This window comes from Schistocerca serialis, chromosome 2, assembly GCF_023864345.2.
Source record: "Schistocerca serialis cubense isolate TAMUIC-IGC-003099 chromosome 2, iqSchSeri2.2, whole genome shotgun sequence".
Taxonomy (NCBI): domain Eukaryota; kingdom Metazoa; phylum Arthropoda; class Insecta; order Orthoptera; family Acrididae; genus Schistocerca; species Schistocerca serialis.
This window is the reverse complement of record NC_064639.1, coordinates 496422277-496435495: the sequence shown is the minus strand read 5'-3', so window position 1 is coordinate 496435495 and position 13219 is coordinate 496422277. Positions and strand designations below refer to the sequence as shown.

General features: G+C 39.1%; 1 protein-coding gene across 1 annotated transcript; it reads left to right on the top strand.

The window, feature by feature from the left end:
• Positions 1-12359: 12359 nt before the first annotated feature.
• On the top strand, positions 12360-12968 carry LOC126456139 (uncharacterized). The gene has a single exon (XM_050091892.1). The coding sequence runs from the start codon at positions 12360-12362 to the stop codon at positions 12966-12968; it is 609 nt and encodes a 202-aa protein (XP_049947849.1).
• The last annotated feature ends 251 nt before the right edge of the window (positions 12969-13219 follow it).

The window sequence follows — 13219 nt, the reverse complement described above, 5'->3', positions numbered from 1 at the left end:
CAGTTATTGAATAAACTGTACCAGTCCAGAGAAGTTGTAGAAAGTTTTGAAGATAGTAGTGTTATCAATGATGATGGAGATGCTGATGATGAGCAACCTCAACAATCATTTGTGGAGGAAATCGAAAGCAATGAAAACAATGCTCGTCATAGAAAATGCCGCTGCCCAGATGAAGTTGAACTAAAAATGTTGAAAGCCTTGGAACAACCAACACAAAGTGCCCAAGAGTTGTTCTTCCAAGGACCTCTACCCCACCTAAACAAATTTGATGATAGTGAGTTTTCAAATTTAAAGTTTATAGCAATTTTTCTAATCCAAATTCAGAATTATCTGATACAGTCCATACAGTTCCTACTATAAAGCAGGAAATTGTGGATGTTCCTTTTGTAATGGTCATGGTTGATCAAACTTCAGATGTGATGCATAAAGCACAGTTTTCTATTATTCCACATTATGTATATGAAGTACAGACAAAGGAAAGATTGTTGGCGTGATGTGGTGTAAATAGTGACAAATACGTTAAGGCTATTTCTGTACTTATGTAGCACTTCTTAATCATGATTCGAATTTAATGAAAAATTGATTGCTCAAATGTTTCACATAATAGTGACTATGGTGGGAAATCTGTATGAGATTTAAGCAAAAACTGTAAGTCACATTTTCTGAAGCCATATTTTTTCAGTGTTGAGCACATGTACTAAATCTCTTTTTGTCTCGAAGTACTAGCCAAATAGTGAAGTGCAAAATACACTGCTGGAAAAAATGCAATGCGCTAAAGTACAATGTAATTTTATAAACAAGTGATGTGACAGGTAGTTCATCATTGTAGCACTATATGGTAACAAATTCCGACCAAATGAAAAATATCTGCATGAGAAAATGGTGCCTAAACAGTCGCATCAATACACAGTGTACTCCCTTCTAACATTCTTCTCCCTTTCAAATGATCATAAAGATTCCAAATGGTATTCTGCAACAAACATCTTGTGTCTTTCGTTACAAATCAGGGATGGGTCTTGCAGGCCGTAGAAAACATGTAAGTTCCCACTTCATCAAGTCCCATGCATGTTCAGTTGGCGAGAGGTCTGATGATCTTACGGGCTGTGGTAGTTGTACACCATAAACAGAATGTTGTGTAACAGTTTCTGTATGTGGACATGCATTGTCCTGCTCGAAAAGCACATCAGCTTCCTGTCAAAGAAATGGCAGTAGTATAATAATGACAGCCTGTGAAATGTAACAGGCTCCGGTTACTTGATCCTGTGAAAACACCAAATGTTGCCGCCAAGCTGTAACTGATGGCCACGCACAGCATGAAGCCTTGTTTAGGAACCATGTCTTGTGGACGAATATGTTCTAGAACAGGCAGATCATCAGGTCTACGAAATGCACTTGTACATCCACTACTCATAACTGATGACAATAGTGTGTCAGTCCACTGTCCACTCGACTCTTTCATGACACACGAGTAGCCATCCTAGTTGGGGTAGCCTGGCCAGAGGCGCAAGTGATCTTAGTCCAGCTGCAAGCAGACAGTTCCCAAGAGCCCATGGCGACACAGCAGGTGCTACATGTGCCTGGATTTTGTCACTGGATGACGCTTTGTTAGCCACTGCTGCTCGCATAATGCATAGTGTTTGACATGCACCTGTAGTGTGTGGAAGTCCAGATCTTGAGCTATGGGTGAAGGTACGTTCCGCAGATCACTGCTAAATGCGGCGACAAGCCACTGATACAGTGTGCAGCAATCCATCGACATATCCATCCAGATTCCTGCCGGCCCACAGTGTGACTGTGCTCAAATGGCTGAAGCTGTTCATTAGGAATACATGCTTTTGACTGGGCATAGTTGTACCCTAGAATGAATGCTACAAGCACTGTTCACCTCTAAATGCAGTAGTTACTCCTGCAGAGTCGAAATAGGGTGTTCACAGGTTGGCCTCCTGAGCGTCATCTGTTTGCAGATGACAATGACAAGTGAATAATTAACACTAGCCATCAGTATGGACATATTACATCCAGCTGCTAGTGAACAAGGTCCATGGTGGGTGCTGCAATTTTTCTGACAATTTATGCTTTAGTTCACTTAATGAACCTGCACCTTGTTTTTCGAGAACTTACAAATATGTTAAATTTTTCGATAAATATTTGTAACATCATCTTCCACATGTCTGTCCAACATCATCTCACACACATCTGTGCAGTGTGATAAAATTATTCATCAATATTGGTAAATACTGTTTGCAGAGCCAGATGTTTTTAGTGCAATGCTAGAAAATCCTCGAGAAATTAATTCAGATGTTTTAGCATCAAATAATGGCTTTTTGGCACTTATTGAAGGTTTCACATTTGTTTTTCTCTTGAATACATTTGACTAAATATTTAGCTTTGCCAATGTGTTGCACAGCATCCTACATAACCAAGTAAACGATATTTTGTACTGTGAACAAAAAATCCAAGAAACTCACTGCCTCGTAGCTATACTCTGTGACAAGTGAGAACAATATTTTAAGAAACCGTGTCTCCTGCAAGAGAACCCTCAAAGAGGAAAAGTATCAACTGCAAACACATCTATTGAGAACTGTCTGATAACATTGATATCTACTTGGGTTTAAGGTTTCAAGATTATTCTAAACTGAAATTTTTAAATTTGTTCTCGCATGAAAACTATGGACGATATTCCAACCAGTCCTCTGGGAGCAGCTTCCAAAGTCTCTTAGATGTATATGGAAAATTATTTGATGACATTCGATTTGAAAAAAAAAAGAGCGGACTGTAGTGTACTGTAATGAATTGTTTAGAAATAAAGCCATGAGCGAACTTGCAAAATTACTGATCTCTAATTCAAAGCTAAATGCAAGTTTTCGACATTTTAATTTTTAGTGTCATTACCATATACAATCCCTGTGAGTACATCTTCAGTAGGAAGGTCAATTTCAGTGCTGAATAGAATCAAAAGCTGCATTAAGAATTCTGCTGCATAAGAGAGAGTATCTTAGCTTGGAATTATAACAGTTGAAGCTCACCTAGTAGAAGAATTCAGGAAGAACGACTATTTCTTTGAGTAAGTCATCGCAAAATTTGCTTCCTAGGAGATAAGAACGGAAATTCAATTTCGTTGATCTTGCAGAGGTGATGTACCAAAGAGTCAGTGGTGAGTTTGAAGCCAAAAACAAGCTTTTTCTATTAATGTCGGTTTGTAGGATTATACATTAACATTAGGTCTAACTATTTCATTATCTCTGCTTTTAATGTAAACTGTTACCAGTTGTGATTTCGAACTTTTCATTTATTCTTTTAATTTAAAATATTACCAGTTGTGAGTGTTATTGAGACGAGCCTGGCCCTTGATTTGCTATTGTTTACTTAAAATTATAAAAATTATAATTACATTATTAATTGATAATTTAATCAATGTATATGTTACTGATTTATTATAATATTTAGTGCTTTACTGTCTGAATGATCACTGCTCACCACTGAAGTTAGTTCCATTAAAGTTTAGTAACAAGCATCTTTCATTTCACTGGAAGTATTTTAGAGAACTGCTGCTTGTCTATAACATCAACTGTTTACACAACGTCAATACAACCTATTCAAACATATGATTTAATATTGGTGAATGTGAATACTATGTAAATTGAAGTTTGAGGGGAGAGAAGACAAAGGAAAGGAAAGGGGCTAATATGATAGACATGTCTGAAAGAACACACAACACACATTCATATCACAGAAATGTAAATAATTCAATTATTCTTTTATAATGAACAACTTAACTCTGTACGTTTTCTATTACTATGTCAATAAGGCCATAAAATCATTTCGAAGTATCGATGACGAGGTCATTAGAGACAGAGCTGGCTTGAAAGAATATGAGGAATAATACAGACTGTGCCCTTTTCAAAGCAAATCTCCTGACATTAGCCTTAATCAGTTAGGGTAATCATCAATGTTGTGAATGAGCCTTCACATGTTAAGTAATATTGTCAAAGCATCTTTACATTTACCATTTGAGGGTGCATACTGATGTATTGTCAAAATCAGAAAACTGACGAGCAGTACTGGTGGCACCAAAGACTGTATATTCACAGTACTGTCAACATACTCTGAGCATGTGAGGTCGAGTAATGACGGTTTGACGATATTCGTCTCTAGGATGATGACAGAGTTTCATGAAACAATCGCACATTAGTGTGCTCTGTTATGTTTCCAGTTCATATTTGTGCATATTGTAACACATTCGTTCTTCCCTCTCGTGTTTTACATAAATTTGACGAATTATCGTTTTCATGTTAAACAAAATAAAACACATTGGTGTGCTATGAGAGAAAATAACGACAGCTCAAACTCTAATCAACAATGCACCACATGTAAACTGCATATATCAGGAAGCTTTAGTTTAACAGGGGGGCATGGTTCTAATGCCTAGCAGACGTGCCTTTTTGGCTCTGCGTGTTCAAAGTCCAATTTCATCATCCACATTGTCAAACTTAATTGATCTTACCTACAGGACGTCTGACAGCGTGCACCACCCCAGCATATGAATTCTGAGAGTGGATGTTCTATGAAAATACAGGACTATAAATAAGTCACAAAAAATCTGGCGAAAGCTAAATGTACTGCTGTGGACCAGTGTCCAATTTCTTAGGTGTTCATTCTTTTCAGCAATTGCAGAAAGTTCAAGAGGCTTTGATCAGATTTGAGAGTGTTCTTGTGAATGTAACTTTTAGCTCTCAGCCCGATACTTCTGATGCACAAGAGAAAGTTACTCACATCAGAATGCACAAGAACAATCTCTCACAATTATACTCTGGTTAAAATCAGTATCTGGCTCCCAGGTCTTGCTACCTTACCACCAGGATAGTTTAGGAAGCTGGTACTTTCCCAACAAACACAAAATAAATGACTTCTCTCAAAAATATTGCGATAGTAAAGACATTTAACATATCTACATGCACTGTAGTAATGTCATCCCAACTAGCAAAGGCTTTGCAGACTGTCTGACTTCATATAAATCTGAAAATTTGTCACCAATCAAAAATACTTCTAATCACTGATCAGAGACACTTCCTAGAAGACTTGACCGACAAATACATTATTTATGCAACATGCGGAAAGACAAAGTGTATTTTGTCATAATTCTAGAGCTGCCTCACACAACATGTCCTCACACTCCAGGCTCGGGCAATGTTCTTCTGAACAATAGTGCGGCCTCCCTACTGCTATCCGACTGGATCAAAAACTATGTCACACCATCACCTTTAAGAATTGTTGATGTTTTGATATTAGAATACCTTCTGTCGATAGCTCCAAGTGACACGTTTGCAGAATGATATCTACCAGAATTTTACCTCTCTTATCACAATTCGTAATTTTCAAATTCAAATGGCTCTGAGCACTATGGGACTTAATATCTATGGTCATCAGTCCCCTAGAACTTAGAACTACTTAAACCTAACTAACCTAAGGACATCACACACATCCATGCCCAAGGCAGGATTCGAACCTGCGACCGTAGCAGTCGCGCAGCTCCGGACTGAGCGCCTAGAACTGCTAGACCACCGCAGTCGGCAATTCGTAATTTTATCCAGCCCTACTTTTCCTCTGACTTTCTACATCACTTTGGTTACTTCCACCCATTTGGAAAGAAGTGTGTCTGCTACAACAAACTTCACAGTATTGTTGCTTAGGACACAGTTCATATCCTCCAGCACAAACTAGGCAGTATTCTTGTGTGTAATCATCCGGCAGCCTTTGCAACTTTCCAGATACTATGGCTTCATCCACACCTCAACGACTTACTTTATCTCAGCCAACACTGCTCCAGTCTCCAACAATGGTGGAGCCCACTAGTTACTGGCACTCATGAACTTAGATCGATCAACTGAATTAAAACTGGAATATATCGTGACTTGTTACCCGTATCAAGTTGCAATTTTCATCCCAATTATTCTAGTAAAATTTTCTATACTCCCAGAAATTCTTACACTTTCTCAGTTCTTCCTTTCATTGATTTAGTTTATCCAATCATGGATGAGGAGTGAAATGAGTGTAGACTGTGTACTGCCATACCACTGCCATGTCTCAAATTCATACCTCAGATTCAACTTTTCGAGTAGGCTTTGAATAGGTCAGTGTTGGCATGGTAACTGAGTTTGCTACTTTAGGATGGTCATTGGAAGAATCGCTATGGATTTGGTTTATTTAATACTGTGAAAACACAATATTTTTTTGTTAAATTACACAGGTGTAGAAAAATGCTTCTTCTTCGAAAACTATTATATATATATATATATATATATATATATATATATATATATATGTGTGTGTGTGTGTGTTCTTTAGCTGTCAGGGGGACATCTATCAGCATGATTGCTTTCATTGTAGCTTTGTTTTTTTATGAAGATATAAACAGCAGTATGATTTTAAAAATACATACACATGCATATATATCATACCTTCGAAGAGGAAGCATTTTTCTACTCTTGTGTAATTTTGTTACTGTGAAAACAAACAATCACTCATCAGAGACACTTCCTACAAGACTTGACTGACAAATACATTATTTATGCAATATGTGCAAAGACAAAGTGTATTTTGTCATAACTCTGGAGCTGTCTCCCACAACATGTCCTCACACTCCAGGCTCCAGCAATGTTCTTCTGAACAATAGTGCGGCCTCCCCACTGCTGTCTGACTGGAGCAAAAATGATGTCACACCATCACCTTTAACAATTGTTGGTGTTTTGATATTTACTGTTTCCAGTGTTGCCTGCTGAAGAGAATCACAAGCAAGCATGATATGTTCCTACATGTCCTCTGGAGTTGTTGGAATATCGCGATAGATAGTGTCTTTAATGCATCCCCAAAGAAAAAAGTCCAGAGGATTTAAAGCAGGAGACCAAGCAGGCCAAGGAACTGTTCTTCCTCGACCAATCCATCTGGCAGGATACTTTCAGTTCAGAACACGATGTACACACAAGGCATTATGTGCTGGACATCCATTGTGTTGATACCACATAAGCATTCTGGTTCTTAGCGGCACTTCATCCAGAAGAGAAGGAAGAATTCGCCTGAGAAAGTTGGCATACACTGTGTTGTTTAGACTACTATTGATGAAATAAGGGCCAATAATTTTAGTACCAAGCATCCCAAACCAGACGTTAAATCTCCACTGACGTTGATGTTCCACCTGTCTAAGCCATTGTGGGTTGTCGCTGGACCAATAATGCATGTTCCTTGTATTTACCTGTCCTTTGTTTGAGAATGAACATTCATCGGTAAATTGCCTGTCCTTTGTTTGAGAAGGAACATTCATCGGTAAATAGACCATCGGAGAAGAAGTTCAGGTTGGCGAGGATCTGCTGCTGTGCCCACTGACAGAACTGTACATTTACTTGATTTCCAATTGCAGTATATATTCAAAAGTGATGTAATTACTTTTGGTACCAACTTCCATCGACACTGATGCATTAGCTTCAGAGAAAATTGAACCTAAAGAAAAAACTTCATACTGTCATGAAAATCCATATGAAGTTTTTGATATGATTTGTTCACCCTACATTCAATGTTAATACTCAACAGGTTCATACCTCTCATCGTTGTAGCTTTTTATCCTCCAGTTTACGTTTGGAAGCCCTTTTTTGAATTCTGGCCTTTTTTGTCATGTGCAGGGTACATCACCCTCTTCCACCCTCAGCTGGTCAACTGAAACAATCCCATTCTTTATATTCACCTCAGCTTCTATTCCCAATCAAACTCTTTCATCCTAATAACTGACACATCACTGAAATCGAAAACTGTACCCATGACACCAGTTTGTAAGGTTTGGAGGGCCAGAAATGCTGTTTTAAGCAAGCTTTCCCACACAGTCATTGAAATTTTCGTTGGGATTATGAATTCTCCATAGTTACAAATTTCAAGAATGATTTTACTAGTCACATCTCTACATATAGGTTTTATAACTTCTGCTATTGATACTGGTTTTCTTAATCAGATACACTAGCTGTCGATAAGCCATGACACAAGGCCCTTTAGACAGAAAGAATGACAGGGTGTTCATTTGTAGCAACCCTGTGAAAGGTGACCACATGGGTTTCCTCTTTTCTTCTGTATTGCTAGTATTTCTCTGTATTATTCTGATCATCCTTACAATCTACATAGATTAAATACAACTATAAACGCAATAAGATTATTTCTTGAAATCAAGTGTCTCCTCCAAATCACTATGACAAGTAAAATATAAACAGCAGGCTGAACTGACATTCATTCCCTACAATCGCTTAGCACTAGGATGACCAAATCCAAAAGCAGTGGTAAAAGATCAAATGAAGTAAAAATAGAGAAAGTCTGCTGCAGACAGTATAAACACAGCGGAATTGACAACAGTCAAAAGGGAATGTGTTGCTGTTTAGAAAACGCTCTCTCTCTTTACTACTAATATACAACAATCATACAAAACCCATACATATTCTTGTTCAGAAAAGACTGGGGTATAACAAGAACGATTTTTAAAAAATCTGTAATTTCGACAGATTTTCACTACCTGTCTGAACACGAGTACAGTGCCTCCAGTTGTGTCTGCAAATGTAACTAGAGATGATGCCACTCTAATGGCATCACAAATGTTACACTTCTGTTACCTAGGTAGCTACATAGTTCATTTTTCTGGTTCTCTTATGGAAATGACGTGGAACGAATGAGTTTAAGGGCAATTCACACTAGCCCTCACGTCACGTAACCATTCATGCAGGCTGTCAACAAACCATCGCGTCACGTCAAAGTTTCTCGAGAAAAAGTTTTGACAATGGCGTTGTGTGCTAATATCTGAAGTTAACCTATTTTAGATGTACTCACTAATCTAACATTAGCTAATTTTGTGCTTTTGTCTCTTCTTACTCTTTATTTTGTTATTCTCATTTGTTTTCATGGCAAATTGCAAATTCTCCATAATGACTTGGATATTTTTTCTGTTGAGTGTTCTTCCACAAGCGAGGCCAGATATCTGAAAGCGAAAAATTATGTAGTTTTTACAGTAATAGACTGGAACTGACAATAACACTGCATATAAATAAGTACATAAGTTTATGAAGCTGTTTACATTACATTACATTTCAATTAAAAAAACCAATTATGATGGAGAAAAAATTACATTTGTTTATGGATTGGCTCATTTTATTCCCTTATAAATAGGGTCTGAGCTGTCTGAATGTGTATACTTTCAGTAGCAAATAAATCTCTAAGTTTTGAAATGTTGTTTCCCTTCTCAGTACTTTACCACAGAAAGTTGATCGAGAAGATACGTTATATAGTTTGCTTTGGCCATTAATAAACTTTTTCATTCTTAGTTCCTCAATTTCGATATTATACCTCGACTTTTTGTTTCACAGATGGTGTATCATACTCTCACTTTCACCATACAGTATTGCACTAAGCGAAATGACGTGGCACGACAGGCAGTGCAAATATGCTCTGCCATGACAGTGCCATGACACAGTGTGGTGACAGTGCTATGATGTGAAGTGATGTGAAGGGCAGTGTGAATTGGCCTTTACAGCACATGTACTCATGATTAGAGTTAACATTAATGTACATATTATTTTTCAGTCCTACTCTTGCAACTACACTTTAAATACAGGGGTTCCTTTAGTTTTTTATTTTTATCAATTTATTTGTAATAGGCTACCAATTTCTTAAATATTAATTTGTCTTTAGAATAAAATCAGTTGTCTAGTAGAAATGATTTTCGGTTAGATTTCAAACTTGCCTTGTTACCTGTCAAAAATGTTATTCGGCAAATGATCAAAAATTTTTGTTGTTGCGTACTGAACTCCTTTCACAGCCACTGACAGCTTGAATAATGGGTAATTGTTCTGTATTTGTGTACTGTGCCGCAAGGGCGTAGCAACGACTGGACACTTGCTGCAGGTAAGAATTTTTTCTGCCTGGCCATCGACACAGTGCCGGGACAGGGGAAACGGGCCGTGACCGCAAAGTAGCGCTCACGCATTCGTAACTGTGTCTCGCAATGTAGCGTCTAAATACAGTCCACTTTTACCAGCCATGTACTTTCATTTTCAACCGGCTTTCCTTTGCATCGAGTGTGTGCACTCGTTTAGACTGTGGAAAGAGCAAGGCAGTGCAGAAGCACGGCGCGTTTTGCGGCTGCCTACATTTTGGTGCTCCAGGCTGGATACAACTATTCGAACATGTTCCAGCACAAAAGGTTATGTGCTTTGATTCCCACGTACCGGGAATTACGAGTACCCAGTTATCGTGGCTTTCTGTGTGATTCACCGAGGTTAGCATTTGCTCTGCATTTCCCTCATGCATCAGCAGTGACAGAAGTCCACACTAGAGCTCTCCAAGGTACAGACGCCGCAAAAATCGTGTTGTGAAGTGCACCTCAAGCCAACAGACGTCGTAACACAGCCAAGCATTTCCGACAACACGACACCAGTGCATCAGTGAGCTCCATCTGTCATCGTCTCTGCCAGCAGCTGCAGCCCAGTCAGCGCACTACTGGTACCATCATCCTGCTCTGTGAGCAGCCTGGTTCTAGTTCCTTAATCTATTATCATTTGTGCTACTCTCCTGAAACAAGGATCCTGTCGAGAAACGAAATTTAATTAAGAAAATAGCAGTAATCAAGTCACGAGTGATTAGACTCTCCACATTTGTTAATAGCTTTCATGAAGGATCGAATCTCAACGACTTCAGTGTAATGCAGTCACTGCTAACTACAAGCAAAGATGAATACGACATCCAGACTCAATTAGAGATTACCAATGTAGAATAATCTCATGACACAGAGTCATTTGAAGACATGTGCTTAGATTTAGAATCAAAGATAGCGACAATACTTCAGTCAAATGTTGTGTTACCACCAAAGTCTGCAAATTCATGCAGTGCAGGTGAAATAAAGCTCCCAGGAATTTCATTACCAAAATTCAATGGTAACATAGGAAATCTCATGCCTTTCTTCGGTACCTTTAATGCACTATGATGTCCAGCGATATTATTATTTATTGTCATGCGTGTTTGGTGAACCTCTTAAGCTGGTTGAAAACTTACCAGTTACAGAAAGTAACTTTGGGAAGATTGTATGGGATTTAATCGTTCAAAGGTATAACAATCCCAAGTTAATTGTTGATCTGCTTGTAAAAGAACTTCTGAATCTGCCCAACGTCAAAGTTGAATCAGCCGGCCAGAGTAGCCGAGCGGTTCTGGGCGCTACAGTCTTGAATCGCGTAACCGCTATGGTCGCAGATTCGAATCCTGCCTCGGGCATGGATGCGTGTGATGTCCTTAGGTTAGTTAGGTTTAAGTAGTTCTAAGTAGTACGACACTGATGACCTCAGAAGTTAAGTCCCATAGAGCTCAGAGCCATTTGAACCATTTTTTTGAAAGTTGCATCTGCTAAGGACTTACGGATGTTAATTAGTCAGCTAGTGAGAAATCTGAACGCGGTTGAGGTAATGTGGGTCAGCATTCCATTGCATGAAATATTGCTCTCGTACATTTTGTTAGATCGCATTAGTGTGACTCTGAGGAAACAGTGGGAATGTGAAAGAGTTGACACCACATTTTCTCGTCTGAAAGATGTGGTGGCGTTTTTAGAAACCAGCTGTCAGACGCTAACACTCATTCATCCAAACAAAATGGCGCCTAAGTCCCAGCAGCCGCCCGCGAAGCATACTAAGGCAGAAGGGTACAGTTCTCAGTGTACATTTCTCACGACTGCTACCGACTGTGCTTTCGGTAACTCAATGCATAAGCGAAGTAGGTGTCCCAAGTTCAAGTAGAGTGACCCTTCTAGCAGAATAGACTTCGATAACAGACAAAGACTTTGTTTCAGTTGCCTGGGCTCGAATCACACGCAGAAGGAATGCCATGCTGGCAACTGCCGTATTTGTAACAATAACTACAACACATTGTTACACAAGGAACAAGCTAGTAATACTGATAGTAGAAACTAAGAAACGGATGTACGACAACAGCAAACATACCGCATAGCGAAAGGAGATCACCAACATGGGGAAGTATTATTATCTACTTCACTTGAAAACATCGCCAACAAAAATGGGAAGGTGTACAAATGCAGGGCATGCAGACCCATCATTTAACAAACCTGGTGAGATTGATCTTCTGCTAGGAACATGGATCTTTTTCGATGTATTGCAGCCTGGCCAACTGAAAAGGGATAACCACTCAACCTTACAGGAAACATCATTTGGTTGGATTGTGTCAGGAAAGATACCTCCTGATTCAGTTAAATCCACTGCTTGAAGAGTACTGTCATGCCTTACACGCAATGCTAACCTTAACATTCAGGTCGAAAGGTTCTGGCTGCAAGAAGAATGGAGTCTGTTTCTGTGCACACAAAAGGAGAGCGATTATGTGAGGAGAATTTTGCGAAAATCATTCAGGGGAATGCAAATGGTAGATTCTTGGTGAAACTACCAGTGAAAGATAATCATGGAGGACTGGGAGAGTCTGTAAATAATGCTACACGCTGCTCACAACGCTTAGAGAGAAGGCTACAGCGACAACCAGCATTAAGGGCACAGTATGTCAGTTTCATGAGAGCATATAAAGGTTTGAGTCATATGGAACTGGTGACCACAAATATGGAGAACTGCACGTATTACATGTCACATCACGCAGTGCTTAAAGAACCAAGCAGTACTGCTGAACTTCGACTATTTTTTAATGCCCCAGCAAAGACATCATCAAACAGTTCCCTCAATGACATTTTGATGTTTGGACCAACCGTACAAGATGACTTATATTCAATTGTCCTGTGGTTCCAAACACACAAATATGCTTGCATTGCTGACCTTACAAAAATGTGTAGACAGATTGAAGTTGGAAAGGTAGATAAAGACCTACAAAGAATTCTATGGCGTGAGTCTCCCAACGAACCAATCAAGGCCTATCGTTTAACAACAGTCACTACCAGAAGATGAGAGAACAACACATCCAAGGGCTGCAAACACATTAGAAAGGGATTTTTATGTAGACGATGTTTTGAGCTGAGCTGACACCATAGAGGAGGCACTTCAGTCTGCAGGAAGAGCTTATTACATTACTTCACAGTGGAGGGTTTCCTCCTCGTAAATGGTGTGCAAACGATTCAAGATCGCTAGGAAACATCCCACCTGAAAATCATGAAGTGCAAATACCATGGAGTCTGGGCAACGAGCAGCAAGAAACAGTG

Excerpts from the sequence above, each read along its gene's own strand:
- LOC126456139 (XM_050091892.1), top strand. The coding sequence starts at position 12,360 with ATGGAGTCTGTTTCTGTGCACACAAAAGGAGAGCGATTATGTGAGGAG.